At 47.0% G+C, this 12,230-nt stretch overlaps 1 protein-coding gene across 4 annotated transcripts in view; it reads right to left on the bottom strand.

The window, feature by feature from the left end:
• Positions 1-12,230, bottom strand: part of Mgat5 (alpha-1,6-mannosylglycoprotein 6-beta-N-acetylglucosaminyltransferase) — a 293,176-nt gene that overhangs the window by 82,168 nt on the left and 198,778 nt on the right. For all 4 annotated transcript variants that reach the window (XM_052199815.1, XM_052199817.1, XM_052199816.1 and 1 more), the window contains exon 11: positions 9,960-10,093. In XM_052199815.1, the coding sequence (XP_052055775.1) occupies positions 9,960-10,093 (134 nt within the window). The remainder of the gene's footprint in view (positions 1-9,959; positions 10,094-12,230) is intronic.

The following is a 12,230-nucleotide window of genomic DNA, read 5'->3' as shown; positions in this document are numbered from 1 at the left end:
ATCTTATATGACATTATCTAAAACATAATAGAAGATGATTAGAAATCCACAAAAGAAGAAAAAATACACACATGTAATTTTTTGTGTGTTAAAGATTCTTTTAGCATTTGGCTCGGATGGTGAGAGAGGTAGGAGAGAGTTTTTTTTTTGGAGGCCAGGTCTCCTATAGCCCCCTATATAGGTCACTCACTATATAGTCAAAGGTCACCTTGAATCTGTCCTCCACCTGCCTGCCTCCATCTCCCCTTTGCTAGGACTGAGGCAATCACTACTATAACTTATGTGTTCTCGGAGATGGACTCTAAAGATTCCCTACCTGTCAGGCAAGCATAGTAACTAAGCCACACACACTCTCAATCTAGTCTCTTACTGTGCCGTGCTGCACTGTAGTTTGGCACTAAACCAAATTTGAGACTGTGTAAAAACACATTACCTCTAGAAGCACCCCCCCCCCAAACCATTTCATCCATATTTTCAAAGTTTCAACTCTCAGTCTCACTGGGAGATAGCTCGCAGAACAGCACCTTCTGTGCTGGTGTCCGAGGACTTCATGTGGTCACAGACACAACTGCAGGACACGTCTGGTCCTTCTGTCTCTAAGTAATGCAACTTGTCACCAGACCCTGGGTTTCTTAAACAGGGAGTCACAAGAACCCTGCCCCTCCTCCAACACACACACACACACACACACACACACACACACACACACACACACACACAGGTGATTCTAACTGACCCCAGGCTCCTTGTGGCTGACACAGCAACTGTGTGCGTCAGGCATCTGTAGCAAGAACTCTACTTTCAACACAAGCATTCTTCACTCTGCTTATAAAGCATCCAAAGCCATAGGCCTGGCTGATGACCGCCTTGGCTGTGGGACAAAAGGTTCCGTGGTTAAGAGCACTTGCTGCTCCAGCAGAGGATCCTAGCACGGTTCCCATGTGTGGTGGCTCACAGTCACATGTAACTCTAGTCCAGGGGGAGTGCAGGCCCCTGGCCTCTGTTGGCACCTGCACCTCCCCGCCAAATCCCGCAAGGACACACACATATTTTTATGACGTTTCATCTGGCTCGAACCTCAATCCAAGTTTCTTTTTTCTTTGCTTTGCCTAAAGTTGAGAACACAGGCATGGGGTGGGGGTGGGTTGGAAGGGCTTGAGGGAGAATATTTGAATTTCAAAGGAAATCAGTAAACTCAAGAACTGTAAATGAGCCTCAGGGGCTGGGGCACTTTCTGGAATCAGTCCATCCCAGAAGAGAAGCACATGGGAGTTCTACAGAAACCACCCTGATATATCCGTGTTCTCTTTACTTTCCAAGTTCTGTTCCAAGCAAGTGTGATAGGACATCCTGCTGACTAGAAGGGAGCTGGGACCACCCAGGAGAGCAGCGTCTGGGCAACTCTGTGAGGAAATTTCTAGATTGGGTAAGCTGAGGTGGGAAGCACCGTCCCATGGGCTGGGCTCCTGGACTGAACAGAAAGGAGAGCTGGGCACCTGCATCCATCTCTCTCCGCTCCCAGACAGTGCTGAGGTGTGAGCATCTGCCTCCCGCTCCTGCTCCCGAGCCTTCCTGGCCTCTGAACTATTACAGGCACCCCACCCCACCCCAGCCTGCCCCAGCCCGCCCCACCCCACCCCAGCCCGCCCCAGCCCACCCCAGCCAGCCCCACTCCACCCCAGCCAGCCCCACCCCAGCCCAGCCTGCCCCACCCCACCCCAGCCCAGCCCACCCCAGCCGGCCCCACCCCAGCCCAGCCTGCCTCCACACCAACCAAGAGCCAAATCGAGCCCTTCCTCCCTCAAGTCTCTATGTTAGGTGTTTTGTCCCAGCAACAAGGAACATGAGGAACAGAGCATATGACAGCAACTGTCATCCCTCTCTTCCACAACTCTGTAACACGGGTGGGGGATGGGGAGTTCTTGCCAGTCTACAGGCCAGGAAGTGTCAGTCCTGGGATTCTGAGGCAGAACACACCTTCCCAATCTTCCCCTTCTGAGGGACAGCATTATAAGACACATCTTATTTTCTGTGCCCTGTGAATCATGGCAACGGACCATGCTTTCAGAGAATCATGTTCTACTGCCGTATAGAATACAAACCATGATGTGTGCATTATATACCCTTACATGTGTACACACCGTATCACTGCAGTTTTGTAACAGCTTTTATAGCATGTATTTCGGATCAACTGTGTTGGTCCCGGAGGTCCTCCTGTCTCTGCTTCCCTAGCTCTGGGATCACAAGCACACACCACCTTGTGTGGCTTTTTAACAGAGGCTCAGGGGCTTGACCTCAGATGCTTCTGCTTGCACAGCAAGCACTTAATTGAGCCATTTCATCAGCCCATAATCTAGATTTTAAAGCTGTACAGAGAAAGTAGCTAGAGTTTTCAAATTTATGCTTTCGAATGGTTATGTTTGGTTCGCTGAGAGGAGGAGGGGGCTGGACAAGATCTGGGAAACAGCAGTGCACAGTGAAGCCCAACTCCTGAGTGTCCGAGCTGTCCACAGAGGCACAGTGGAGTGGGCTGTTCAAGTGTCAAAAGCACTTTGGAGGGTATGACCTTGAGAAGAGGACCCCTCCTGCAGGCTGATCCTCAGAGGAAGAGCCTTGGGCTACTCTGATGTGCAGGGCTATGTAGGAACAACGGTCCCTCTGATTGTCCTGAGAAGCATCCAACTTCTGAGACAGCCGCCAGGTTGGCAGGGCAGAGGATGGGCTCACTTGTAAAATTCTCACTGTTAGATCCCCTAGTTCTGACGCCTTACCATCAGTCTCTTCTGATCATATGGTGGCCTGAGAGCCCCAAACCCTAGCAGAAAACCCAGGCTGGAAGTCAGTGATAATGGCGGTAACAGTGGAACAATGGCCAAGAGTCACTGCGGCTGGGCCAACTCTTCAAGCCCTAAGAATAGCAGCTCTATAGGAAGGAAAGAGGAAGACCTCTCATTCCATAGAGCACTCTTAGGTCTGCAGATTTTTTTTTTTTTTTAAAGTCAGGCTCTCACATAGCCCAGGCTGATCTTGAATGTCTTTGTAGAAAGAATGATGCTTCTCTGGCCCCCTTTCCTCCAGAATGCTGGGATTCCTGGTGTGGACCACCACACCAGGTTTATGAAGTGCTGTGGATAGAACCCAAGATCTCCTGTGGGGTAGGCACTCTAGTAACAGAATCATGTCCCAGGCCCAGTTTCCAATTATTTCTTACTCTTCCCTGACTTGTTACATGAGTCCATAGCTGAAAAGATATTATCCTTTGATTTTTATCTAAATCCACTCAGTAGATAATGCCTACCACGTACTAAGTTTCATCAATGAACACACAGACAAACCCCAAACTTCTAACTATAACCCAGATGACAGAAAGGAGAGAGAAACAAATGAAAAAGGATGGAAAGTTAGAGAGGCAAGAAGGCAGGGAAGGGAATGGGGAGTGGGGCAAATGAGGTCAGGGCAAATGCCACTAAAGGGTCTGAGGTATGGGTACGAGACAGTGGTGAAGTCAAAGACAAGGAAGAATGTTCCAGAAAATGTAGCAGCCACTGCAAAGGTCCTAGGGTGGAAGTATGTCTGGCACAGTCGAGAAAACATGAGGGAGGCCAGAGGGAAGTGAGGAAGAGAGTCAGTCAGAGTTGAGGCCAGGCTCCTCAGGAACCAGAGCCTTCTAGGATGCTAGGCTGGTTCCCATCTAAGCCATGGCCTTGACTCGGCAGACAGACAGACACACATACACAGACACACAGACACACAGACACACACACACACACACACACACACACACACAGCTCTACACATCTCACTTGCTTAGGGAGGTGAGGGAGGGCTCTGAGGCAGGGTGGCAATGGTGTTGATGTTACTGAGATGTTTGCAAGCAGAGATCGAGGCCTGAGCAGAGGCTTGCCAGAAAAGGGTGGGCATGGTCTCTGCATTGATGCTATTGCTACTTTAAGCCACAGTCTCCAGAGAAAGATGGGCGCAGGAATTTCAATGAAATAAGATGCTTTTTTAAAAAAAAAACAAAAAACAAAAAACAAAAACCTGGCCATCTTTACAGAAGCCAGATGACATTGTGAACGGGGCTATGAGCTAATTAGTGCTATCCAAACGAGAGTTAAGAAATGTGCAAGTCATTGATCGGGGGTTTCCTTTTTCTTTCTTAGCTGGCTCCCTTAAATAACTTAACTATTTCATTCTGTGTGGGTAAATATTTTTCATTGTTTACAAAGGTATAACATACCATGTTTGAGAGAGAGAAGGGGAGGGAGAGAGAGAGAGAGAGAGAGAGAGAGAGAGAGAGAGAGAGAGACAGACTTACTTTTAGGAGTTTACAGCAAATGCATTTACAGTAGACCCAAGGCAGACACTGAAACAATGGCTATACAGAGTGAATCTGGACACCAAGAGATGGGTACAGTTGGTTCTCTTGAGACAATGAGATAACTCTCGAAATGCAGAGCACAAAAATGTTATTTAAATAGATTCTTGACTATCACTGGACATACTGGTAGTGTTGAAGCTTCAAAATCAATGTGATTCATGAAGTAGAAAAAAATCGTGGGGAGGGGGTAAGAAGATGGATTATGGATAAAGTGAATACACACGAGGACCCGAGTGCCCAACCCAGGGCAGAACGGAGAGTAGAGCCCACCCCCCATGTATTGCGTCCATGCTCAAACACTACATCTCCCAAGACAGTCAGTCGCCTTGACTCAACTCTATGCCTCCAAGTTCTCTCTACTTCTGGAGTCTCTCCTTGTGTTGGTGTAGCCAACAGTATAAAACAAGCTCAGTGTACAAGAGTATCAATACATTCCCAACAGGGGTGCATATTTACATACTACTTATATAAACACCACTTAAATGAAACATTAATAAATGTGTCATATTAAAACCACTAATTATAAAGGGGTGAGGATAGACATTTAGCTCAGTGGTAAAGTATTTGGCTAGTGAGTATAAGATCCTGACTTTAGTCCTCAGCTCTGGGAAAAAAATATACAAAAATTAAAAGGGATGAATAATGGGGATATAGCTCAGTTAGGAGCATTCTTGTGTAGTAATGCATGAAGCTCCGAGTTTCACCCCCAGGACTGTATGAACTGAGTATGGTGTCTCATGGCTCTAATACCAGTAGTCCTGAGGTAAAAACAGGAGGATCAGGAATCCAAGGTCATCCTTGGCTACACAGCCAGTTCAGAGCTAGCCTGGAATACACAAGAGCCTATTTAAAAAAATTAATTAAAAGGGGGAAATGACACATTTTGCATTTCTCTTCTCCGTTCAAAGAAACAGGCCTCAAATGTCGATCACCAGACCAGTCACAGCTGCCCAACAAGCTGGTCTTGTCACAGAGGGAGGAAGGGACCCCCTTGACCAGGGTATTGGAGGTCACTAAGGGCAGTGAGGTACAGACACGGTTTTCTATTGCAAAGTCCCCAGCCTCGGCAGGCAGGCCTGGACATGATGAATGCCTCTCAGTGCCTCATTCCAGCTCATTTCCATATTTCCTGTGCTGCAGAGAGCCCTGGCTGTGCGAAGTTCTCCATCAACTTGGTACCTGATAGGTTTCCCCTGGCTGATGATCACAGCATCTGAGTTCTCATTAAGAGTTTGAGGATGCTCGTTCCCTAATCCTTCATTCTGCCTCAATTTGCAGTGCTGTTTCCCCATTATGAACAGTTTCTTATCATCAACCACTTGATTATCTTCAAATATAATTCATGCTAGAAAGGCAGGAAGATCAAAGCTGGGCTCTTCCCCCTTTATTATTCAGAGGGATGAGATGGTATCCTAGCAACTTGCAAAGGTGACCCGCTACATCTTACTTGGCATATCATCACATCATTCAGAACTCATCAACTGCTTTTTTCTTTTTCCTTTTTAAGACAGGGTCTCGTGTATCTCATGCTAATCTTGAACTTGCCATGTAGCCAAAAAATTGACCATTTCATCCTCCTGCCTCCACCTCCTGAGTGCTGAGATTACTGTGTGCAGCACCATGCCCTGTTAATGTGGAGCTGGGGCTGGAACCCAGGGCTTTGTGCTGCATGCTGGACGAGCATTCTCTTGACTGAGCTGCACTGCCCCACTGACTGTTTTTCATTCATTTGACTTTAACCCACTGTAGCCAGTGTTCTTTTGACGCTGCACGGGGGTCTTCTGAACTCCTGATAGTACTCCTGTGGTCCTTCCTGGCTCCCTTGCCTTCCCTACTTCATATCAGCAATCTGTCTTTCTCTAGGAGGAAGTTCTTTTATATGGCAAAAGATGTTCGGGGTCTTCCTGGTCTGAAGGCTTGCGTACGTATCACTCTCATCAGGCTGGCTGAACTTTTTGGTGCTTTTCAAAGCACAGAATTGAAAACATTTGTGTGTGATAGTATATAGTGTGTGGTGATGGTGGTGTGTGTGTGTGTGTGTGTGTGTGTGTGTGTGTGTGTGAGTGAGTGATATAGATGACTTCGGATGCCATTCCTTGGGTACCATCCACCTGGTTTTCTGGAGACAAGGTGTCTTCATCAACCTGAAGCTGAGCTGACTGGCCAACAAACCCTAAGGATGCACCTTTCTCTGCCTCCCTCCCTCCCCCAGTGCTGGGATTACAGGCTTGTACCAACATGCCTGGCTTTTTACTTGAGTTACTGGGATCAAACTCAGGTCCTCGGGCTTGCGTGGCGAATACTTTTCCCATGGAGCCATCTCCCAGGCCAATATTTCATTTTTATGACTTCACTAATACCCTTTTCAGCCTGGAGATCACCCGAGGTCTCCACATCAACGCTGTAAATATGCCTTTCTTGTGTACAGATGTCTTGGCTCCTTTCTGTTCCTCTGACAGTCTCAAATAACCACGCAAACACTCCGGCCTGCCCTGCTTGCTCTCTGTTTCGGGTGGCTGGCAATGCTGTGCTCTGTGGGTTCTTTTCTTAAAAGGCATGCAAGTGTGTCAGCTTTCCCCTGCTCTCTGCTGAATCTAGGAACTGTATCTTTCTTCCAGGTTAAGAGAAAGTATTCTCTGTTTCTGGCTTTCACTACACTTTAAACAGAGAACTTCTTTCATTTGAAGGAAAGTCTTCATCCACATAATCCCAGCAGGTTTGCACGGGGCTGAGTCCCACTCTTCAATCGGAGAAAACACCATCTCCGCTCTGGGGCAGGGCCCAAGGTTACTGCCACTGTACCTCAGAAAGTGCGTGCAAGCACTGTTACCTCCCGGTCCTAACTCAGGTCCCTGATTGGCTGGCACTTCTTTCCATGCTCAGGATTTCATGGCAAAGTCAAACCCCAGGCAGACTCTAATCATGCCTCGCAGTGCTGACAGCCATCTGTTACCTGGTGTGCCAAATATTAGTTTCTTCCCTGAACTGTGCCCCTGGGACAGGTGGCAATAACAGGACAATATAACTCCAATAATGATAATGCCTATCATATACACAGCATGCTCTTGCCAAACTCTCTGGGCTCAAAAGAACATTTAAACAGGCATCTCTCTCTGTCTCTGTCTCCTTGTCTCTTTCTCTGACTCTTTGTCTGTCTGTCTATGTCAGATTTTGTGTGTTTGTGTGTGGGTTTGTGGGTGTGCATGTGTGCAGATGCACACAGAGGTCAGGGGATAATCTCAGGCTTCATTCCTTAGGCACCATCTACTTTTTAAAGAGACCGAGAGGCCTAGGTTGACTGGCCAGTAATCTTCTGGTGTCCACCCATCTCTCCTCCTCCCCAGTGCTGGGATTACAAGCACGCTCTGTCACACCTGGCCTGAGCTGATTTTTAAAATTGCCACCTCACCAGCTGGATATCCTAATTCTTTTATTTTTTTTCCCCAGACCTAATTCCCAAGGATTAGTCTAACATGTTCACCGAGACATTTAGGGAACCCAGAAAAAGGTCCCCTCTGGGCAGCTGCATAAGGCACGAGGAACTGCCACGAGGGGAAGACAGCTGAAGAGTTTATAGGGCCTTCACTCAGCCAAGCAATTAAGCCTGACATTTCAGAAATTTGTTTTAGAATGGCAACATCTAGATGAATTCATGCTGATAACTTTGGATAACTTCTCTATCCTTAGCCTTCAAATCAATGGTTTCATTCACTTGCCTCTTACATTTCAAGAATAGAGCCTTCCCTGGTCACAGGGGTGGGGACTTAATCGTAACTTAACTTTAGCACAAACACAGTCCAGTACAGTACTTGGTTTTACAGTCTGTGGCTAATTAGAAAGAAAGCAAAAGCAGGGAAATGGAGAGCACCAGCAGGCAACAGAGATGACAGGAAGTGGCTGTTCCCGAGACCTCTCCGAGCCCAGCAGCAGAGCCCAGGAGTACACCCATCTTGTGGGTAGACTGTCACGAACTGTTTGAACACACAGGTTGGCTCTGGAAGCAAGGTAGGACCCAAGCACGTCTGAGAAGAAGCTGGCCCCGTGACCCTGTGGCAGAGAAAGGAGACTGGCAAAACAATCTGGTATTATGCCTTGAGGAGAGCCAGAGGGAGAGCCCTTTCCAGTCAAGGGCACTGTTTATTTTGTGCATAAAAATGTCTCATGTGGGACCTGGCAGCTGTAAGGTAACCAATCGGTGGAGAGGCTCTTGGTGGAGGCCCCATCGTGACTGTTTCTTCCTCAGCCAATTTCCATGGGGTGCTATATGAACCAATTTGATGACCATACCCGTTTGCTCTGTCAGGTTACTCCAGATATCTGCTGGATATTGTAAGTATCCAAGTTGATGTTTTACAACCTACCTGGCTTTTTTTTTTTTTTTAAACTTTTGCTTGCTACATGCTCAATAAAGTCACTCATTTGAAAATGAAACTATAGCTCCTGTAGGTGATTCTCTGAACCACATAGAAAAAGCCCTCACTGCCCAAGCTTATTAAACACCACACAAACACCAGCAAGGGCAGCAAAACAGTCTGAGTCCAGTGGCTAGGCGGCCAGAAAAGGATGAAATTGAGTTTCAAATAGTCCTAATTCAGAAAAGGCATGCATGCGTGTGGTATGCATGTGCATTCCTATGTGTGGGTATATGTATGCATCTGTGCATGTATGTGTGTATGCTGTGCATGAAGAGGTAAGAGGTTTATGCCATGCATCCCATGCAGTGGTTCTCCACTTTACATGCTGAGGCAGCTTTCTCACTTGAACCAGAACTCGCTGATTTGTCAACTCTAGTTAGGCAGGGCCATCTCCACCAACTGGGTGGGCGGGGTTGGAGTGGGTGGGGGCAGGGGTGGGGCTGGAACTGCAGGCACACCAGTATTCTTACTTGGCATTTCCATATGTTCTGGAGATCAGAACTCCATCCTCAATCTTATAGGGCAAGTGCCTTACCCACTGAGCCGTCTCCCCAGCTCTGAGATTATTTTCTCTTTTAAAAGCTTCCTGCTCAGGTAAGCAGTGGTGGTGCACACCTTTAATCCTAGTACTTGGGAGGCAGAGGCAGACAGATCTCTGAGTCTAAGGACAGCCTGGTCTATAGATTGAGTTTCAGGACAGCCAGGGCTACACAGAGAAATCATGTCTCAAAAAAAAAAAAAAAAAGGCTTCCTGCTCAAATGATTAAAATTGAACTGTGTGGAAAGAGTGGGTTGACATGGAAGACCATATTCCTTCCTCTTCAGGATGCAATGGCCCCTTAGCAGTACGGATATGGTGCAGGGACATGCTCAGTGACTGCTCATTTGAAGGTGATCGGCAGGCCTTCCTCACGTGATTTCTACTGGTAATTTATATTGAACTCTTTTCTCTAGGACATTTCTAAATCTCTTCACAAAAGTTCATGTGGGCTTTCAATTCCAATTACTGAAAAAAGTTATTCCCAAGGAAAAATCTCAAAGGCACATACTTTCTCAGCTAAGGGTCCTGAGAATCGAAACCCCAGATAAACGGTTACCTAATTAACCTTTGCGCCTGACTTCGGTAGCTTTCTGAAAGGCACGGTCCACCCAGGAATACTCACGGAACATGGTGTAAAACTGCTGCGGGTTCAGATTCCACTTCCCCCAGGGGGTCTTGTGGCCTTTCGACTGGGCATAACTCGCATGATTGAACTCGGGTTCTGTTCCAAAGGAGTCTAGCACCCGGAGCATGCACCTGCAAGGAGAGCACTGCGGTCAAACTATAACCCCTGTGGTGGAGTGAGAGACAAACCAAACGCAAACAGACACTTCCAAGTCAAACTGCCACTGGGAAGAAGCTTAGGTCTTATTTTCCTACTTGTTCATTTTGCAATTATGTTTCTGATTCTGGGAGTTAAACCCAGCTCTACCTGCAAGCTAACTAAACTTTCTACCTCTAAGCTACATCCCTGACCAGGTGGTTTTCGGAGTCTTAGCCATGGCAAGCATTCATACCTACAAAGGAGGAGTCAGGTACCCAGGCAGACAGAACGGACTAACCACTGAAGGTGGCCCAAATACCAGTGAAATAAAGGTCTATGCCTGCTGGAGGGGCCTGCAGGGTTCACTGCAGTGAAGTCAGCACCTGGGAGCACTGGGCATACAGTGACTAACGAACGTGATGAAAGGAACGAAGCACCGTTCTCTCTACAGATCTAATTCTGCTTAGAGCACAGGGCACGCTGCGGGGCTTTTAGCCTCTGTGAGCCTTCCCATCAATTAACTAGATCATTTGACTTTAGGTGATGCCTGTGCCACGGATACAAGTACATGCTTCATACTGGAAAGACATTCCTCTCACTGGTATGCTGATGTCATTTGAAGGCGGGGTTTTGGGGGATAATTAGGGATAGATATGAGCCCATGATGCCACTAGTGGCTTTACGAGAAGATAACTAGAGACCCAAGCCAGAACTCTGCACAGGAGGACACGGCTTTCCCTGGCTGGGGGGAAAGTCCACTCTGACTTGGAGTTTTCAGCTTCCAACAGTGAGCAATAAATTCCATTTCACAATAAATGAGTCTGGCTCCAGTATTAGGTTGTAGTAACACAAAACAGACGTCAATCTCATCTATAGGCAGGGGTGGCTTTTATACATCCAACTACAACATATTAGAACCTGATTGCTAGATTGACTAGAAACTGACACACTGCAATAGTCGAATTGGTCCATTAAACTGAGCCAAACCATGGGGCTGGAGAGATGGCTCAGCGGTTAAGAGCACTGACTGCTCTTCCAAAGGTCCTAAGTTCAAATCCCAGCAACCACATGGTAGCTCACAACCGTCCGTAATGAGATCTGATGCCCTCTTCTGGGTGTCTGAGGACAGCTACAGTGTACTTACATATAATAAATCTTAAAAAAAAAAAAAAAAAAAAAGAACCAAACCTGTCTCACTAGTCTTTAGTGTAACTGTGATCTAAGAGTTGGTTTTACATTCTTTGGCGTGTGTGTTTGTTTGTGTATGTGCATATGTACACAGGGGAGAACAAATTCGTGTGTGAGGGCAGGGGGTGAAAGGTCAGGGGTCAGTTTGGGGCTAACATTCTCCAGGGGCCATCTACCTTGGCCTCTTTTGAGACAATGTCTCTTGCTGACCTGAAATGTACCAAATCGGCAAGGCTGGCTAGCCAGGGGGACCTAGGGTCTTCCTGTCTCTGACACCCTTCCCCAGAGCACTGGTGTTAAAAGCTTGTACCCCATCCCCAGCTTTGTCACGTGGGCCCTGGGGCTAGAACTCAGGTCCTGGAACCAGGCACACTTCCTTCACTGACTGAGCTCTCTGCCTAGCAGGGTTTCACATTCTCAAATGATTTCAAAAGACACAAGGGAGGAACATTCCTTGAAGCTCACTCACATTTCCACAGTGGGAAATAAAGTTCTATTGGAACCCGGCCACACACTGCTGTTGAGTCTGCCTATAACTTGGTGAGTATCTTCAGGCTGTGATGGCACAGCGGAGAAGTGGCGGCACACACTAATCCCAAGCTAGATTTTTATAAGAAAGCACTCTGAGCACAGTTTGGGAAGGGCGCAAAGGATGACTGGGAGGAAGGAGCTGGAGACCCAACATTATTCATTAAGGCTGCACTGATGTAACAGGATTTTCAAAACATGTAAAGTAAGCGCTCGAGGTTGGCCAGTGGGGACAGTTCTTTGCGGCTGTTCTCTGGCAGTAGACTTCTGAGCAACTTCCACTAACTACATAAAATTGAAGCCCTCATTTAGGACAGATGGTGGCAATACATTTAAGGATTCTTTCTTCTTCCATTTCTTATTACCAGGAAACTATGTTAAATTTTTGTAAATTTTCACTTTGAGGTAAGATTC

The sequence above is a fragment of the Apodemus sylvaticus genome, chromosome 12, assembly GCF_947179515.1.
Source record: "Apodemus sylvaticus chromosome 12, mApoSyl1.1, whole genome shotgun sequence".
NCBI lineage: Eukaryota > Metazoa > Chordata > Mammalia > Rodentia > Muridae > Apodemus > Apodemus sylvaticus.
This window is presented reverse-complemented; position numbering and strand designations above follow the sequence as displayed.